Source organism: Pocillopora damicornis, chromosome 9, assembly GCF_964200805.1.
Source record: "Pocillopora damicornis chromosome 9, jaPocDami1.2, whole genome shotgun sequence".
In the NCBI taxonomy this organism is placed as follows: Eukaryota; Metazoa; Cnidaria; class Anthozoa; order Scleractinia; family Pocilloporidae; genus Pocillopora; species Pocillopora damicornis.
Window position 1 is genome coordinate 13,275,941 of NC_142678.1, and position 19,642 is coordinate 13,295,582.

Consider the following 19,642-nt stretch of genomic DNA (forward strand, 5'->3'; position numbering starts at 1 on the left):
TCTTAACCATTATGTTGACACTTAATTTTTACCTGGTCAAATTCTCAGTTAGAGTATAATATGGTAACTGTGAAATCTGAGAAATCTGGGAAATGCGAGTCTTTACACAAAGTCAACACTTACAGATAAACTTTCTGAGAGAAATATTGTGAAATGACATATTCATCTCTAAAGTTTAAATGAATGGAACAAAGAAACAAAGACAAATAGACAATTCAAAGGACTAGTAAAGATTTTTCTTTAAAGTTACTTCCCAAGAGTATTCTTGTTAAAGTGCATTTGACTTGATCACCACAGCTCAGTTTTTCTAATGCCTGTCTTAACACATTATCAAATGTTGGCTATTGCACAATGTAAGGGAGATAAATATGCTATAATGTTAAAATGTTGCTTTTATATTACAGCAGGCTTTTCTGATGGTGACGATGATGATGGTTCTCAGTCACTGATCAGCACAGCTGCTTCCTCTCGTGTTTCTACTGCAAAAAGTAGAGCATCGAGTGCAAGACCAATGATGTTAGGTACTCGCAGATGGTCTGGTACAGTAGGATCATCAAACCCAAGTTCTGCATCATCCAAAAAAACAAATGCGTGGGCATCAACAGGTGACGATGAAAAACAAGAGAAAATTCCACCTCTAGTACCCAGCCTATTTCCTCATATATCTCCAACCATCTACTTTTCTGTGGAGGGAGAAAAAGGTAAACTGAAGATAAAACTGTGTATTTTACACTTTGAGGAGGTATTGTTTTCTCAGCGTCATAAACTTTAAACCTTTACACCCTAACCTCAGTATCTATTTTCTCCATGCTCTTCTCTCCACATTTCTCAAGGTGCTGGCAGGAGAATTTGTTTAACAATCAATAGTTTCTTTAGCTAGTGATCACTTCCTTTATTCTCATAACCTTAATGTGTGATTCAGGGCTGATATTATAGGGAGAAATTAGATGCTGGTCACTCTTAGGGGCAACGGTCAATTAAGTATAAAAATTTGTTGAAGTTTATCACTTGGAATTGCAGTTCAGAATAATATTCCCACAGCACATGCATGATTTTATTGTGATATATTTTAGTAATTTTATCCAAAGTAAGTTTAAACTTTGTACAAGTAGATTCTTAATTAATGGTCTACATTGTATAATTATATGATTTGCTCAGTAATATATTTAATGTATAAACAATCAACTTAGATTAGTGGGATTCAAATGAACATGCAATCATGAAATGACCTTGTAGACTAGACATTGAATCATTATTAACATGCAGTATAAAAAAGTTTTTCCAGCCTTTTAGTGTTATGATATTGAATGTTGTCTTGTTATAGGTAAGTCCAGTTCAGCTGCATGCAGTCATGTACAGTGTTGAGTACTAAAATCATGAAACACAAACTGGGAGCAAAATATTGTTTAATCTAAAGCAAAATAAGTACTTTTAGTTTTTTCTCTAAGCATTTAATGTACAGTACTGTACCTGTATACTGAATATATTTGCTATGGTAACTGATGTACAGTGTATCTCTATGATCTTTTGTAGTGGGTCAACTTTCACCTGAACTGCGAAAACTCCTCCGGTGGAAGATGAGTTCTATAACACCAAATGTTATCAAGCAGTGTATTGCAAGAGCTGGCTTTAAACCAACTAAGAGTAAGTTGTTATTCTATTACTGATTTCAGTCATACAAGTAGTTTCCTTGCTTGACTGTTTTAAGTGCTGTAAAGTAGTTTAGATTAATATGTGTATACAATTGCGTACATGACATGTCGTTACTGTACATCAGAAAGCAAACATGTAAAATAACTAATCTCCCTATTTTTGTCTCAATGTGTGGAAAAACTGGCTTGGATTATGTGTTGAATGTCTTTATGTACACTGTAGTTAGCATCAGAGAACAAGCTTGAAAGAGATTTTCAAATCTTTTCATTTACCCCATTGTCCTGAAAAACTACAAGTAGTTTTAATTACATGGCTGCATAAACTTGCTTATATACTTATAGGGAAGGTGAGGAAGACTGTATGCTAATGTTTTGTATTAGAGCTTTGTAGAAGCTCCCAATATAAAAGGTACACATCTCTTGGTTTCCATAGAAAGAAAGGAAAGAAGGACTGTATTAAATCTTCTGACTCCTACAGACTGGATATGATAGCCCAGTCTCAACCTTTTAGTTTCTTAAAATTTATATTGTAGTCAGGTTTTTCTGTAAGAATTAGTTGTACAATTGTGCACATCTCACTGAAGATGCCTGAGAAAGGTGTTTAAGATAAATATTCATTAAATTAACATTTTGATTAATGTCTACTGTTAAGCAGGGAATGACTGGCTAGGATACTGGGGCAAACACATGAAAGCAAACTGTTTTAAAACTGTCAGAGAATATCAAAAGGTAAGCAGTCATCTTCGTTCTTACGCGTTTTAAGTATTAACAGTTACACAATTTTTTTTTCTCCTTTTTTGAATCTGAAATAAAAATACTTATAGGCTTAAAGTTTTGTATGACTCTATGAATCTAACTGACCAATCTGTAGTAACTATGCCTAAATTATGTAAATTGTTAATTGTGGGTCACAGTATAGAGGGTTTGTCGTCCCAAAGGTGGTAAGTTTTAAACCAGGATGGAAAGTTTGACTTTTCCTTGGTTTCTCTTGAATTGTACTTGTATATATTAGGGATTACATTTTGAGGGGTTTTACCTCAGACTGTAAGATGAAACTGAAGGAAAAAAATGTAAACAATTATAATGGTGTGCAAAACTACAAAGCTTAATGAAAAATTGTTGGGTAACCTTTGGTTAGTTACAACCCAACCCTGCAGCTACATGTACTGTTGTGTAGCCTTGCTACTTTATGCGTGTACATTATAGATAAGTGATAATTATGTTAGTATAACTAACATATGTTCTTAGGTTGAATAAGAATGCTTTCTGTTCTTCTCAGGGTTAATTTACCCAAGCTTAAGTGCCTGAAAAACAGTTTGACCTCACCAAAATTTAAAGATGCAAGGATAAGTTTGAGAGCTCATCACTCAGAAAGCATGCAAAAAATGTTACTAGCTGGTACTATTGCTGCATGGTCATGCCAAGTTTTTACCTTTTAATGTATAGTTCTTACATGTTTTTTTTTTCCAGGTTAACCACTTTCCTGGTACATTTCAAATTGGGAGAAAAGACAGATTGTGGAGAAATCTCTCCCGGATGATGGTGCATCATGGAAAAAAAGTATGTTCATCAGAAACTATTTACATTGGGTACTTCAAATCATTTATAAAGAAGCTGGGTTCTAACAGAATGTGAAAATCTGTATGCTTAACCCTTAAACTCCCAGATCAAATTTGTAATTCTCCTTACTGTCAACCATACAATTCTTATTACATGTATGTTAGTTCAGAGAATTTATATTCTTTATTGTCAAGCATCACTTAATATCTGGTTGATATTATATTGATATCGTAAGTAAAATTCCGTCTTGGTCACTCATGGAAGTTGAAGGGTGAACTGATTTGTGTGATTTCCAGCCTGATTTTCTGGTACATTTTTTGGAATCGAACTCTCCTAGACCATCTGGGAGCGAAGCCATTCTTAGTCTAGTAAAATCTGCACTGAAAAATCTGGGATTCTGAATTCAAGGATGGTTGCATTTTTGAGATTTTATTTTATTTATTTAATTCTTTTTTTTGCAATTTGGGGATTTTGTTTCAACTCCAGTTCACAAGGGAGATGCAAATTTTAAGTTAACCAAGCAGTCAAAAACAACATATCATTGTTGGAGTTCTGACACCCCTTTTCCAACCTCTGTAATGGAGATGTGCCCAGGTTAAGTCAAATTGTATTGTGTAGAGCAGATTATAATGCAGAACATACTGATACCAGGTGTTCAGCTGAAGTCAAGGAATTGAGCTCATTTGGCTTAAGCTTGTATCGATAATGATTGTATAGAACATCCCTCATTACTAACTGGCACCTTTGTTGTCATTTCTACAGGATTATGGTTTTGTTCCACAAACTTATGTTCTGCCTTATGACATGAAACTTCTGAAAAGGGCTTGGGACGATGCCAGCAGTCGACAGAAATGGATTCTCAAGCCAGTAAGAAGCATTTCATTGCCTTTGTTATAATTATGTATTAAAAACCCTGGATATCTAAAATAGTTTAGGTGCAGTTTCATGACACTACTGTAACATCTTCACTGGAGTAGTATCAATGTTTTCCATGTAAGCCAGTCACTAGTAATTATCTACAATTTCAAGTAAAACATTATACTGTTGTCTGTTAAAAGTTTTTTTGTGTTTGAAATTGGTCCCCTTTTTTGTGACTGCCACTGTATTTGAGGCATTTTTCACCACTGTGCAAACTTGAGTTAATCTTTATCATGACGATCCATAGTACAGCCTCGATTATGTGCATATGTTATGACCCTTTTGGAGGTATGAAGGGTGACTAACATGTCAAGATTGCACTTAATCAATTATATAACTAGCAATTAAGTCTTTGATTTGCATGGTATTGTTAGATTTTTTTAACCCTTTAACTCCCAAGATCTGATTGTTAATTCTCCTCTCTAGCTGCTACACATTTCCTCATATATCAGTTATGAAAATTTAGTGTTAGATCAAGATAGCAACTTCTGCTTGTACCATAGGGAGAAGTTCTTTATTAATCACCTCTGAGAGTTAAAGGGTTAATCTGATTTTTTCATGTACAGCCTGCTTCAGCCAGAGGGATTGGAATCCGTGTCATTCACAAGTGGAATCAAATTCCAAGGAAGAGACCTGTTATTGTTCAGAGGTATGCTGTATATTTCCCTCTGATTTGATTTAACTAGTATGTAACTTGTGTATGTACTACTCAGTATTGTAGGGATAATACTCAACAATAGCAATTGCAATGCTCTAGTACATGTACATTAATTGTGTATACATGGTAGAGAGATGCCACAACCTTTAGAGATTTCAAGTCCAGAGTTTCATTACTCATGGGTGACAATCATCACTGCAGTAAGGCTACTGTGACTGCCTTTCTTCCCACCCACTTCCCCAAAAAGATGAAGCACACCCCCAGAATAAATTCAAACATTAACAGGCTATAATTCTTCTGCAGTGGTACTAATCCTTGTTGAATTGTAATTTAGCTGTACAGTGCACAATAGTTGTTGTAGACTATGATTGGTTAAGCTCTGACGACTGAGTGAGCACTTACCATGTTCGTAAGATTAGACTAGTCATTAATAATGGTAGTAGGACTTTGTGTCATCCAATTCAGTCTGTAATCATACGAGTGATTTACAAAATTGGACGACGGCAAAGCGCGAGTCTGATTTGTCACTCACATGTATAGTTACTGACAGAATCGGATGACTCAAAGTCCTGTTACCAATAGTTATAATTTCTGAAAACAACAAATACATTTAGGACAAATATGTGTAGGAGAGAAAATGTTTAGATGGAAAATTCCTCAACTTTTGGAAATTCCACAATTTTCCTAGGATAAGTGGTTGTTGCTGTGGTTATTGTGATCAATTTTGTGATTAGTGGATTTGACTGAAAGGACTAAGTATGGTTGGCTGCTTCAACTGTCGGATTGCAAGTGTCCGATTACAGCCAATTATCCGATTACAGCCAATTATCCGATTACAACTGTACCGAATATTTAGTGTAGAATAAAGCAGCTAATGCACCAATCACATTTTAAGAAATTGTAACAATTTGATTAATATCATCATTGTTGTGATTTTTAGGTACCTTGCCAAACCGTTTCTCATCAATGGAAGCAAGTTTGATCTTCGAATCTATGTCTACATCACTTCATACGATCCTCTGAGGATTTATGTCTTTGAAGATGGGCTTGTGAGATTTGCAACATGCAAGTAAGTTTTCAAAGACTCAAACATGACATTCAATAAATAGATGTGTGCATGGTTAGGTAGTTGTGAAGGTTAATTTGTCCAACGCTGCACTGTACACCTCTTAAGATTTCCATCTCCATTTTGTTTTCAAGGTACTCATCATCCATGAAAAGTTTAAGCAACAAGTTCATGCATCTGACAAATTACAGCATCAATAAAAAGAATGAAGGAGCTTACCAAGCGAATTCAGATGAAACTGTTTGTCAGGGACACAAATGGTAGGATAAAGTAGTGTTGTTCATTCACTTGTACATGTACTTACTGTAATAAGCTTGAACCCCTAAACCCTAACATTGATTGGCTCCTAATTTCTCCTAACAGTATCAGCCCTGAATCAAATGTAAAGGCCATGAGAATAAGGGAAATGATCATCAGTTTAAGAAGCTCCTGTTTGTCAAACAACTTGTATTCTCATCAGTACCACAGGAAATGTAAAGAGAACAATGTGGAGAACGTAGTTACTAATTTTAAGGTGTAAACAATTAATTTGTTCGGCCTTGCAAAGAAATGTGTAGGGGTAGAGCAAGCTCAGAGCGGACGATATTCCGACGCCGTCGTCAAAAAATTATTCTTTCTGTCAGTACTTCCAAGTCATGGTACATTTACATTTGGAGTACATTTGTATTTAATTTGATTGCAACCTTTCTCATAGATAACCTGAAAAACAAACATTCCATTTTGTTAATTAAACGTGACGCTTCTGTTTGTAGGAGTTTGAAAGCTCTTTGGGGTTACATGAAACGCATGAACATCAACCATGTTCATGTTTGGGAGACAATAAAGGATTTGGTTGTCAAAGCCATCATAGCGTAAGTAACAGAAAGTGCTGTTGTTTTAAAGTAATACTCACTGGAAAGTTAGTAAAATCCATCTTGACAAGTACAGCTGCACAATAGTCCATAGGTTGAAGTTTCTTTAGTAACTCAGCTAGTTTGAACTTGCGTTAGTTTGGCCATAAAAGGCAGAAGCCGCCAGCATTATAGAACGAGTTCCTGCGAAGGTGGCGTAGCGGCAAAAACAAGATACCGACACGTTTACTGATCAGTTTTAACGTTTTTTGAGCCGCAAATGTCTTATTACGTACGGAGATGATAACTTTGAAAACTTTGTAGATAATAAAGAACGCATGTAAATTATCACTATAGATACATTTTTTGTCGCATTTTGCTGAAAACTTGAACCCTGTCATTACACTGTGCTTGTCCAAGAATCTGAAGGTCTATTTTTACTTATTTCTACATTTTCACCATTTTCGCCGTTTCTTTAAATCTTAACATGCACAAGAAAATTTAGTGAAATTGAACTTCTTGATGTGAATGTTTCAGTTCTGACTCAGCGGTAAACACCATGGTGAAACAGAATGTGAGAAAAAGGTAAGAGACTGCAGTTGGTCTTGAACAACATTTGTGCATTTTGAACAGAGTTTAGTTATAGTACGTACGCTATGATTGGTCTATTTACCGGGCTGTTTATGGCTGTATGCCCCCCTCAATTCAAAATTTTGTTTGAATTGATATCTTCGCGCACTATTTGAACCCAGAGATGTAACAAGTGTAAGTATTAACATGATTTCGAGTGTAATTTGGTGCTCATAAGCACAAGTAAATTTTTCAAAGACAACAGAATTGCATGAGCTCATAGGGCAAGTGCTATTTGTAATCTTTGAAAAATTTGCAAGTGCTTATTACACAAAAAAGAAAAAGTTACGAAAAAGAAAAATTGTTATTACTTGGTTAGTAATGTACTTGAAAAAACATTGCAGAAAGTCGAGAAAAACGAAATTTGAAAGCGTGCGCGCGCCATTTGTAACTTGCATTTGTGCCACAACTTTGCACTCGTGTTACATAAAAATGCGCTCGTTTTCAGCTAATCAGAAGCGCGTATTTTTTTTAATGTACTTCGTTAATATCTTACTAAACTCGTTTTCATGGTCCGTACGGTAAGTTACAAAATCTGTTTTTTCCCGCTGGAACATCTAACTCGGTCAGTATTACTAACTGTATAACCTTTACTACCATCTACAACATTGTCTAGATCTTGCTGTCATGAGCTTTTTGGATTTGATGTCATGTTGGATGAGACCCTTAAGCCGTGGCTACTAGAAGTGAATATATCTCCAAGGTAATTCACGCATTTGTCATGTTCAGAAATATTGACCACGCGAGAGATACCAGTATTCAACCGAAATTCACGTACTCAAGAGATTGAAATACTGACCTCGCGAGGGATATGTATCCAACTCAAAAATTTTCATTCTTAAGGGATTGTAGTTCTATGGTGTTCTTGTGAACCCATTCAAATAATTGTTTTCGCATGCAAAAAAAATTTTTTTCCATGGTCCGCCAGACATTGGAACATAGTAAGGGACAAAATATGGAATGTTAAGGCTGTCATTTATAATTTTCCTCATCGAAAACGAGGATGATTTTTAACTTATTTTTCAAAATGCTTTTTAATGCACATCTTGTGTTAATTGATTTATTGCGGGACATTTACGAGCACTCGTTTTGTTTACTCTTTGTCTGAAGTGCAATAAGATGCGCAGCAAGTTGTGTAAAAGGGTGTGCAATAGGATGCGCAGTAAGATGTACAATTAGGTGCGTATTGAGATGCGCAGAAAAATGCGCGGTCGATGCATCACTAGGGAATGACATTTCGTTAATCGAGTAAACTGCGTCAATTTCCTCACCAGTCTTCACTCCACCTCTCAACTGGACCGTAACATCAAGGGACAGATGATAAAAGACTTGTTAAACCTGGCAGGGTTTTGCATTCCAGAAAACCTGATCACAACCTCAACTTCAAGGTCAGTCTAACTATTGGAATATCAGAGAGAAATTGAAATTACGAGCTATTTGCAAATGATGAATAGTGAGGCACGTGACTCCGCCAACATGTAATTTTTCAATATGGTTGCATTGTGCAGCGCACATACGAGTATAATATATTATGAACGTGAAATTCCTGTTTGGTTTCAGCACTAGTAACATGAACCAGTTTGTTCAAGATAAAGCTGTGACGGGTCTTTCTTCAGATGAGAGAGGAAAGGTGAATATATGTTATTGATGGCAAATACCTACAGATATTTAGAACAACATGTTTTTGTGTCAGTTTGCCAATCTTAATTTACTGTGACAACGTCATATATATAATGGTAATAGGACTGAGTGGAGTCCAATTCGGTCGGTAATCATACGGGTGTTTAACAAAACTGGACGACCGCAAAGCGGGAGTCCAATTTGTCAATCAAGAGTATGATTACAGACAGAATTGGACGACAAGAGGTCTTGTTACCAATCAATCATAACGATTACAATTTCTAAAAACAACAAATACATTTAGGTCAAATACCTCCAGTGGAGACAACGACTAAAGTAAAAAAAAATTGTAGTATAGTAATAGTCTAGATTTATGTTTCAAGAAGGGAAATAGTTAGACATGCTCTATTGAGTGCTTTTGTATTGGAGATTGCTGCTGACTTAACACTTCTCCTTCACTGACCCCAATATATAGTTTAATCATTTTACTTATGAGCCCGCCTTACGGATTATTAGAACGTACAAATGATGTTAAAAAGTACTGACTATAAGTACATTCCATTATTTGCGACAATGTAACAAGGAATTGACTTCGAACCAAGTCAAACTGTTCTTTTGTGTGTCGTCTTAATTTGTTTAAGTGTTGGACGTTATTTTTCTTGTGTTTCAGCATGCGTTTTATGTTCAACGTCACCTAGACGAGGTAGGAACACATTTTACAACGCTTCCCTTCAAATTCCTTTCTTTTAAATGATTGCATCTAGAAATCCCACAATGCCTTTATTATTGAAATATCTTGCTGAGAGTTACACGACATGTTTCATGAACTCGAAATTACGCCGCAGAGAGCGCTTAAAGTCTGCATCATTGGACAACAGACACTTGACCCTTTTACTGGCTTTTCTAGGATGCATCAGGATGAATTGCGTCAAAACCCAAACGAAAGTTACCACACAGCCAGTCAAAAGAAAGAAATTAAAAAAAAAGAAAATGTCGCAATGAACTAATAAGACAATTTACGGTGAAATCAAAGAAAATGCTTCGAGCGCGGAAAGGCAAAAGGGACCAAGTAGTTGGGATTTGTGTTAGTGAACATCAGCATCTTGTTATTCAAGAGAGTGTCGAGTTTTCTAAAACAATCACATAGGCTGTTGGAGCTTAAGAAACATCAGTTTAATCCAATGCAATCCCTAGCTGCGTTCGTCACTTACTTTGGATTACTCGAATTTTTAATTTATTGGTAAGAAATTTTAATAATACAAACTTGTAATCAGTCCACTTCTCTTTCATTCATGTCTTTTAGCGCACGAAACAGTCAATCCTTGACATCTTAACACCAGACGACATTAGAATGCTTATGGAGACAGAGGATGAGGTACACTATACATTTGAATTTTTGAACAAATTTTTGTTTCGATTTCTCTTCGTAGTGAAAAGCAAAATTTACAAAGTTTATTGCTTATTATGTGTGTGTGAAATAGAAAGGTGAATTCATTTTATCCTTCATAAGAGACTGCCATGCATTCGAGAAAGTGAAACTTGCCGTAATGTAGCATAGCTCGAGCGTTTTTATTTTCCCTCACAGAATAGTCGAAGAGGATGCTTTCAGAGAGTTTTTCCATCCATGTCGTCCAACAAGTATTTAAGATTCTTTGAGTCTCAGGTGAGGATAATTTTACGCACAAACAGTTATTACTGCCTCATTAAACTACGGGCAGTCCCTGCTTGTTGCCGAAGTCCGTCGCGCGACCAAAAGAAATCAGAGAAAAAAAGGAAGATTTTAGCGCGCCGCGCGGATTTCTGTAGTAGGTACTACTTATAGTGTGTGCCACTCTCAGAGGTCCGAGCGGTGCGCCAACCATTTTCTTTCAATCACTGTTTTTTTTCCCTGAATGGTGCGACGGACTCCAGCAATTTTGCTCTCTTTTAAAATGACTTTCTCTTCCCTCCATCCTTGATCGAATTTTTTTCTGCCAATTTCCTTATAGAGATATTACAACATTTTGTTGGACGAATGGACAAGAAAATACATGAGAGAAGGGCGGAGCACAGTCCTGGGTAAGTTTAAATTCAGGTAGAAAAAGCTAGGTCACCGTAATGTATATTCGGAAAAAGTAAACTACGTTATTTGCAGTCTATGTATGTATTTGCGATATTTAGACTGGCTGGCTCAGTGCAGCTCAGAGCTGGTTTAAATGGGGGCCTGTTTAAGACCAGACCACTACACCGGGAGTCGTGCGTTCCACAACGTGAGCTGAACAAGTGTAGTCCGTGTCACTCTTTAAAATTCTGCGTCTTTTTGTTGCCCTTATGGTCTTAAGTTTTTTCTTGTTATGTTTCTTATGATTCTACACTGTAAATGTTTATTTAAATTGGTCTTTTTTCTTACACAGGAATCGCTGTTCTCCAAGCACTTGGTGAAAAGAAACTTCATATTGGGGCAATCTCGGATCCAACACATCAAGTAAGGCTTAATTTTATTAATTGATTTATTTGTTTTCGCAAAGAAAGTAATCATTCCTTTAAAGATTTTGAAAATAGTTCGAAATTCTATTTGGATTACTGACTGACTGATTGACGACTGACTGATTGACGATGGACTGACGACTGACGGACTGACGACTGACGGACTGACGACTGACTGACTGACTGACTGACCAGCTGTGTAACCGGTTAGCTGGCCTGCTGACTGACTGACAGACCGACCGACTGAATGAATTGATTGAATCGGATCCATCGAATGAATGGTCTTATCAAGTGACTTATAGACTGAAGAACTGACTGGCTGATTGATTGAGTAATCGATTGATAGCTCGATCACAAGATTTAAGGCTTTATCGATTAATTGATTGAGAGACGCCTTTTCCTCACAGTGGAATTGCCCTCAAGGTATAACGTACAGGTCCTCTTCCGCTCCAGCTCTCAGTTTGGACCACGGACTCATCAAATCAAGGTCGGTGTAAAAAATTAAATTCTGACTTAATGTCGATTGACAAAAACTGCATATCGCTGTTTGTTTGTTTCGATATTCCTGATAATAACATTCATTTAAAGTCAATTTATAGGTTGCCGTCAATCTGAAACACCATGTCACTCTCCGTCCATTCTCAGTGTTCTACATGTTCTTGAGCGTTTCTTCTTTCTCTCAGACGCTTCTCAGCACCAGCTTCGAGAATAAAGGAGTGGAGCAACTCAAACTCTTCTATTAGGTACATGCTAGAAAGGTGCTGCATGGTTTTTTGGGATTGGCGCAGTTTCTTTTATGTTGACTTTGGTCCTTTTTCTACGATGGGTTCTGATTATTCTCCTCCGTGCTCTGTACAATACCTACACTACTTCCTTTGTTGTTCATCCTTGTTCCTCAGAAACTCATTCTAAGCTTGTTTAAGCTTTTTTCTAGAAGCTCTCTTGCCACTCTACTTCCTGGTTTTCGTGCTCAGATATTTGAGTTTGTTTGAAATGTTAAGCTTCTTTCTTTATTACACTTTAAAATTGTTTACAAGTTCGTATTTGCTATGTATTTACTCTGTAGTCCGCACACCTACTTTAAAAGCTACAACAGATCCATTGGTAATCAGAAGGATTCATTTCTCGCTTTAAGCTCTGTTAGTTGATTGTACTGCTCGCGCTGTTTCGAATTGAGATCATCACTGATTGTTTTGACTTTATTTTTCCTTCCTCACTGTTAGTAGGCTTTCCTCTGCTTCTTCAACTAAGACTGTCAAAAGGTATTATGTCAGCAATTTTTCATGTTCCTAAACATGTCCCATATGAATATATCCAAATTTGGTTGCGTGAAAGTCTTCAAAGTTCAGTCTTAGTCCGGTTCTTTTCTCCCATGCAATTATTTCTCTCCCCTTTTTCCATTTCTTGCTTTTCACCTTTTTAGGAATAGCACAGCTTCCATCTTGAAAAATTCTCCGCGGAGAAAATCAGCTGTTACATCATTTAAGGGCAAAAGGTATTCTTTTTTCTCCCGGTCTTTCTTGGGACACTGGTTTTGAAAATTCATCACTAATTTCACATTACATGTACGCATCTTTGCGACGAGGGGTGAGATTCTGATCGCACATTCCAGGTTATTGAAGAGCTGAATGTGAAGAAAAGGAACTATCACGATTCAATACGGTTAAGTTGCACGCGTTGTATCGACAGATTGTTACAGAGGAAAGTCATGAACAGGGTCATATCCAGGCTCAGGAAAGGGATTTGTTTCTAAACATCTCCTTGTAGTTTAAGTCTGTCGTTTTTCACTTATCCTCAGAAGAGAAGTGTCCGCATGGCAAAATGTAACAGTGACAAACGAAACTTTGTTCTTCTTTCTGAACCTTTTCCTACTCCTTAAATTTTGGATCCTCATTCTAGTTTGGCGATTTTTCCTGTACTATACTTTATTACTAATCTCGACTTCACTTTCTTTACTTTCCTCTTTTTCTGCCGGCCGATACCCGGAAAAAGACGACCGTCCTGATGTTTTTTCTTTTTCGTCCTCTCTTACCCTTCCATCTTTGGTACTCTAACTCTGTCTTTTCTTTTTGTTGTCCTCTTTTCTCCTCTCTTTATCAAATAGAAAACTTCGAAGAACTCCACGATGTAAGTCAGCTCCTTCTTGTAGACGTAAGAATAAAGAAAATTCTGAAAGCTCTAATGAATCAGGGTAATATATAGTAACTTTCACTTTTTGTCTTCATCTTTTTCTTTCATTTCTACATCAAAACTCTAATCTCTCTAGTTCACTCTACACCTATTTTAGCTATTTCGTCCCATGTTCTTGTAATTTAATCGCTAATTCACAACTGACAATCAATGAATTTCCATCAATGAATTTCTTCATCGGCCTAAGTGACAATCTTGAAAACTGTAGTTTAGTTTTAGGTGTGCAAAGGTGATCTCAATAGAAAGTGGCACTTTGCTATACAGCTACATATTCTCATAAACACAAATGCACTTATGAAGTTTTTGGATCATTTTACCCCAATATTTACCCTAACCTGTTATCAGTTGACAGTCGTTGGGTTAGGGGAGGGGTAGGAGCGTATTTGCTCAGATACCAACAGTGATTCCAAGTTCAGTTTTAAAGTGACAAAGATACTTATGTAAAGCGAAACCGGTTTCTTAACTGAAACGACGGTGGCCACGATGGCCATTAAGGCCCAGGGTGACCATCAGACCTACAGCTCAAACTTCCACCAACCCAGGAGATCTTAGAACTTCATTCTAGGCCACATATACCACAGTGGTTTCAAAAGTAGCTTTCTGATATTTTGTCACAGCCAGCACTAAATAGTATTATGTCAAGAACCACTATCCGTCTTTTTCTTTCCAGTGCTTCGGCTCCGGTGCTTCTGCCTAAAATAAAGAAGAAGTCAACAAAATCGCACACATCCAAGGTGGGTTTTTCTCAAACTTCTTGTAGAAAGTGCAATCTCTTTTTACTGAATACCCCGCTTATTCCATAGGAAGTCACTTCAGTTTTTTGAGCTCCTCCTCACCATACGTTTGTCTTGCTACAACTGAATAACATACACTTGATTTCTACTTTGTATTTATGTTTATCTCCTACGTTAAACTTGTTTAACTCAATCGTCCTTAGTTTGGCTCCGTCTTCGTAGTTTTTCATCCTCTTCAAACATCGTGTTTGATTTCCAGGTCAGCCATTCAACTCTACAAAATCGCTCTAACCTAGAAAACTCTAACCGAACGTGCAAGATTCTTAGGGACTCTTCGCGCCGACTGACCTTACCTCAGATCAAAGAGCGTGAAGCAGTTAAAGCGATTTGTTGTACGGTTCTCTGTTTGTTAGTACTAACAGCACTGATTAAAACTTCGAAGAATTCATTCGCACCGTAAAAATAGTCAGTTAGCCACACATTCAGTTAGTTTACCGCTTACACAAGCCGTAAAGCAAACGAACCAACGGTCAAGCCTCGGTGAGGGTTACGGAGCTATTTTATGAACACGGAGCATAACAAATTACAAATTTTTTTCGTTATGAACACAGCCACGCTAACGCGCTGCCCTGTAGCTTTCATTCCAATGTTTTGTGACATCATTATGCAAAACTCATTTTTATGAAGACTGCCAAATATTAGCTCGGTGAGATTTAAAAACGATTAATAGGTAATGATAAACCCCGCTGGAGCAAGGAGGGTAGAAGGCATTTTCCTCTTTTCCACTGGACTTTATCATCACACCTCCGCCCACGGGTTTCTGTGATGGCCACCAGCGCCACGAGGAAGACTGAAGACCAGTCAAACCTTACATAGGGTAATTTAGTATTATCAATTGAATTGATAACGTAAATTAGCCACCGCGAAGAGTTTCGAAGATAACATTTCGAGAATTAGCCCTTCATCAGAGCGAATGGAGGAATTGTGAGTTGTGTGTATGTGTTTATATGAAGACCTTGCATACGCAGACTTTGCATAGCCTAACATACGTAGCCTAACATATCATGAAATTGTTATGCTTGATTTTCAACTTACTCTTTTTTTTCATCAGATGTCTTCCAGCTCGGCCACATCCTCTGAGCGAACCCGGCAGATGCTGAAAGCTCGGATGAAATCGAACATCTGACTAGTGCAGGATAGAGGGCCGCTTACTGTGACAACAACTACCATACCCTCTCTCCCTAGTATTAATCCACAGCCAGTGTGTATCGGAGGGGAGGGTGAAGAGTGCATCCAGAGCCGACATGCGCATTGCACGATTGAGACATGCCCACAGAAGCGAGTTCTTCATGAACTGTTGATTCATCTGAACAGACTCAATTTAAGCTCAGATAGATATGCTTGAGCGTTTAATTGATTCATTTCGAACTGCAAGCGTTCTTGTAATATAAATGTACATATTCATATTTTACGTATACAAAGAGCGAAAAGTGAGAATAGACGTAATTTTCATGAGACATTTAACCCGTGTGGGGTTAGAGCAAACGTGAATATAATGTTTAAAAAAATCATCACTCTATCGAAGTTCTGTTTGTAGATCTGGAGCAGAAATGTTTCTAGCCAAAGCTTTAGAGAACTGCAATAACGAAAGAAAGGTATTGTTGAGATGATGATACCTTATAAATAATTATTTTCTTATGCATAATTTCCAAACACCGAATTTTCTTCATGATATTGAACAGATGTATATAACAGTAAATACTTCTTAATGCTTGTAAATCCAATTTCCATGATTGACACAACTTTTTACCATATTCTATCTGTTGCAAGTTTTTCTACGTATTTATGTACTAAATGGAAAAACAATTTCCACAGAAAAAACTAATTGATTTAACTACAAAGGAATTGATAACGAATTAAAAACGCTGCATTTCATCGTGAAACACATGATATAATACAATTATTTTAACAAATAAAAACGATTGTGAAGAATCGTTCGTTGAACTCTGATGTGTACAAGGGAGAAATTTCGACACAGAGATTCCGAAATGTGTCCATCGAGAAACAAAAATGAATAAGCTTAACACTCAGGTCTCCAAAATGGTTTACCTGCCAAACCTTCGAATGAAAAAAGAAAAGAAATTGAAAAACAAAAGTAAAATAGTGTAAAGAGAATTAATCTTGTGCATGTTGTTAACATAAACTTGTGACGTTTCACGGAAGAGGCTGAACTGGTTTATTCTCGACAAAAATATTTCCAACATGGTTGAAGAACTAGAACCAGTACCAGGAAAAGAAAGGTTTTCGTACCATCCAAGCAAGCACAAAAGCGTATTATGAGCGAGCTTAAGCCGACTCATGCGTACTTGCCTTTAAACGGATAAAGTGAAGGTCGTTTTTCCGCTCGGATTCGGTGTTGATCCCGTTTTGAGTCCATCTCTTTTCGTGCACAAGTCCTCTCACCGTAATAGAGCGTTATATTTTGGGATCTTGAATTATAGCGGAGTTGCGATCGCAAATTGTAAGTTTCGATCGTAAGTTAGTAACTTGCGATCGAAAACTCGAACTTTCCTTAAAAGCCACTACATGATAGACAGTCCGCCCAGTACTAAATGCCTGATATTAAAATGACACATGAATAAAAGGGGTAATGGTGATGCTGTGTCGATGGGGTATTACAAGATGATTTGGTTCTATCAACTGACGTTCTTACGAAGGACTGACGCCGTAAACGTTTAAAAACTCTTTTCAGCAGCCAATTTACATTATCAACTCAGTTGATCAAACAAATTATCTGGTTTTTAAATTTTCTGCGTGATTGCGCAAAAATGTCGCAAATGTTTAAGAAATCGATTAAATTGCAGGAAAATGAGAGACATTTTGCAGGGGTGGATCCAGGATTTTGAGTGAGTAGTTTCCACCCGAGGACCCACTCCTGCTAGGGGGGTTCGGGGGCATGCCCCCCCGAGAAAATTTGAAATTTGGAGCTCTCTAAAGGCCATTTCATGCATTTTTAGAAAATTTAATTGCCCCCAAAAGACTAAAAAAGCATGTAATCAAAAAGGCAAAAAACATTTATTTTTCTTGAAAGTACTACAGGAAACACTCTGATCTACAAATATTCCACCTTTAGCTACTGTGCAAACCAGTGTATATAGTGTTTTCAGGAAGGCCAAGTCATCACCAAGACTTTTCACACTGGAAAACATCACCTCCCAGTCAGGAAAATCAAGATGTGGAGAAAAAAAAACGAACCAAGTGTTAGTGTTTTTGATAACAAAAGAAAAACAAGCACAATTGAATTTGTATCCAACGACTGAATCTCGTGATTTCAACAAATTTGAAATAAAGTGGTAGTTAATTACCATAATAAATTTCGTTATTGCGGTGATCTTAAATCCTGCTGTTTTTTTCCTGTTTGTTAAGTTGTCAAAGTCTCCGTGTGCGGCGAAACAAATTAGTGGCGTTGCTTTTGTTTCTTATTCAGTAGCCTGCGGTGAAATAATCAACCAGCCATGTCGTTTAAATCTTTTTCTGAAATTTATTTAAGTCAACGTAGCGGCAAAGGGTCCGTAAGATGCGAAAGATCGTTTGAAAAAAAATTGATGGAGCAAAATTTGAAAGAGATTACTGTCCACAAAACGGGGTAACTCCTGGAAAAATCGTCTTAAGCGCGGTACTTAACAAATAGGTTCTAAGTTGCCGTGCGTCTGTTCAGTGACCATTTTATTTCCTAAATCGCCAAAGGCTGCGCTGCGCCTCGTGTGCCACTTTGTTCTTACCACATTTTGACGTCCTCTGTGATCTATTACTGAACAGAAGCACGGCAACTTGGAATCTATTTGTTTTATATAATAAAGAATTTAAAAAAGTTTTAATGATGACGAAATACGTCTTTCCTCCAATAGATGATAAGTGAGAACCAATTAAAATGCGTGCATAACTGAGCTTATTATATAATTTAGAATAGACCATGAAAAACTATATGTCACTGTGGAGTTTAGAAAGTATAAATTCTGAAAATAACAAAAGCTGGTTTTTACAGTATTTGTTTTGGCAGGCACACAACTTAAAAGCTTTCTCTGTCTAAAAAGCAAAAAAAAAAAAAAAAACGAAACTTGAAAGAACTTTGACCAGTGTTTTGGTCTGTGTTCAGTTGTGTGTGTAAATCATGCATGGATAGAAAACATATTGCAGTTTCGATGTTTCGTCCATTATTCACTCGTGCTGTGGTATTCAGAGCGTCACAATACACCTAAATACACCCATCGTCATCCTTAAAAACTAATTATTTCCCTTCAGTGCGTCTAATTCGAAGATATTAAAATTATGATTGATAAACCAGTAAGTTCTTCTCTTCTCTAACAGTGTTTCAAAAACTCCACACAGCATCTATAAACATGATCGAACATTTTTTCATAATCTGAAATGTCTCCACACAAAGGATCGTGTATGATCAACTCTCCTTTGGGGTCATATGTTCCAAACAGTTTTACTTCCGCTGGCGTAGTGCCATCATTTGGCCTAAAAGTTTCATTCAGATGTCGTACATTGCTCTCATCAAAGGCCAATATTACATCGAAATGACGAAAATCATCTTCTTTTACTTTTCTTGCTCGGTGGTTGCTGGCAATTCCATGTTTCTTCAACACTTGCAACCCTCGTTCGTTCGATGGGAGTCCTTCACGGAAAACATGAGTTCCAGCGCTTTCAATCTCCCAATCGTTCCTATCTTCACGTTCCTGTATAAGGTGCCTTAAAATTGCTTTAGCTGTAGGAGAACGACAAGTGCTCCCTCGACAAACGAACAGGACTTTTCGATATTTAGAATCCGCCATCTTAGATTGCAACAAGGCGAATAAATGGTAAAGTGCCTCTATCCTAATTTGCAGCTTGTTAGAAGATTAAATTATTCAAATTATTCATCGCGCACGCAATGGGAATCAACCAACTTGAAAAAATCTGGACACTCTTTCTTTCAAGTTCTCGAATAACGACAGCTATAAACACCGAATTTTATTCAAATCGTTCGAATCCTGTGATGTAACTAACGAAAAGTTTATGTTTCTTTTCAAATGAAGGATACTTATTGGGTAAGAGTGCCTTGCACCACAAACGTGCAGGGGAACAAAGAGGAACGAGCTCGGAGAACAGAAGGCAGAAGCTTAAGAGGGCGGGAGAAGGGATCTACATGTGGGCGGGAAGCGGGAGCAGAGGCACTCGTTTGTTGTTTCTTACTGCTCATCAACCAGTGAAAAACCTGTACCCAGCGAAGGGATTTTTTTCCACTTAATTCCAATTAAGGTCTACCGAATTTC

The 19,642-nt window shown here is 37.1% G+C and overlaps 1 protein-coding gene and 1 pseudogene across 5 annotated transcripts in view; one reads left to right on the forward strand and one right to left on the reverse strand.

Moving 5' to 3' along the window:
- The window catches only part of LOC113678639 (tubulin monoglutamylase TTLL4), a 43,211-nt gene that overhangs the window by 1,874 nt on the left and 21,695 nt on the right, over positions 1 to 19,642 (forward strand). Inside the window, exons 2-22 of one of the 4 annotated variants that reach the window (XR_016179885.1) lie at positions 405 to 701; positions 1,534 to 1,644; positions 2,308 to 2,381; positions 3,123 to 3,212; positions 3,975 to 4,079; positions 4,697 to 4,779; positions 5,729 to 5,857; positions 5,989 to 6,114; positions 6,607 to 6,705; positions 7,222 to 7,269; positions 7,931 to 8,017; positions 8,589 to 8,702; positions 8,875 to 8,944; positions 9,605 to 9,637; positions 10,238 to 10,309; positions 10,520 to 10,597; positions 10,923 to 10,992; positions 11,328 to 11,398; positions 11,808 to 13,591; positions 14,261 to 14,324; positions 15,436 to 16,318. Coding sequence is in view for 3 of the 4 variants with exons in the window: in XM_089182991.1 (XP_089039117.1) it covers positions 405 to 701; positions 1,534 to 1,644; positions 2,305 to 2,381; positions 3,123 to 3,212; positions 3,975 to 4,079; positions 4,697 to 4,779; positions 5,729 to 5,857; positions 5,989 to 6,114; positions 6,607 to 6,705; positions 7,222 to 7,269; positions 7,931 to 8,017; positions 8,589 to 8,702; positions 8,875 to 8,944; positions 9,605 to 9,637; positions 10,238 to 10,309; positions 10,520 to 10,597; positions 10,923 to 10,992; positions 11,328 to 11,398; positions 11,808 to 11,887; positions 14,261 to 14,324; positions 15,436 to 15,510 (1,979 nt within the window). In the remaining variant the exon portion in view is untranslated. Of the gene's footprint in view, positions 1 to 404; positions 702 to 1,533; positions 1,645 to 2,304; positions 2,382 to 3,122; positions 3,213 to 3,974; positions 4,080 to 4,696; positions 4,780 to 5,728; positions 5,858 to 5,988; positions 6,115 to 6,606; positions 6,706 to 7,221; positions 7,270 to 7,930; positions 8,018 to 8,588; positions 8,703 to 8,874; positions 8,945 to 9,604; positions 9,638 to 10,237; positions 10,310 to 10,519; positions 10,598 to 10,922; positions 10,993 to 11,327; positions 11,399 to 11,807; positions 13,592 to 14,260; positions 14,325 to 15,435; positions 16,319 to 19,642 lie in introns of those variants that run through there. The other 3 variants (XM_089182992.1, XM_089182991.1, XM_027195537.2) reach the window with 3 other exon arrangements.
- LOC149040226 (low molecular weight phosphotyrosine protein phosphatase pseudogene) lies at positions 18,261 to 19,257 on the reverse strand (annotated as a pseudogene). Its single transcript, XR_016179898.1, has one exon. The product of XR_016179898.1 is annotated as a low molecular weight phosphotyrosine protein phosphatase pseudogene (transcript).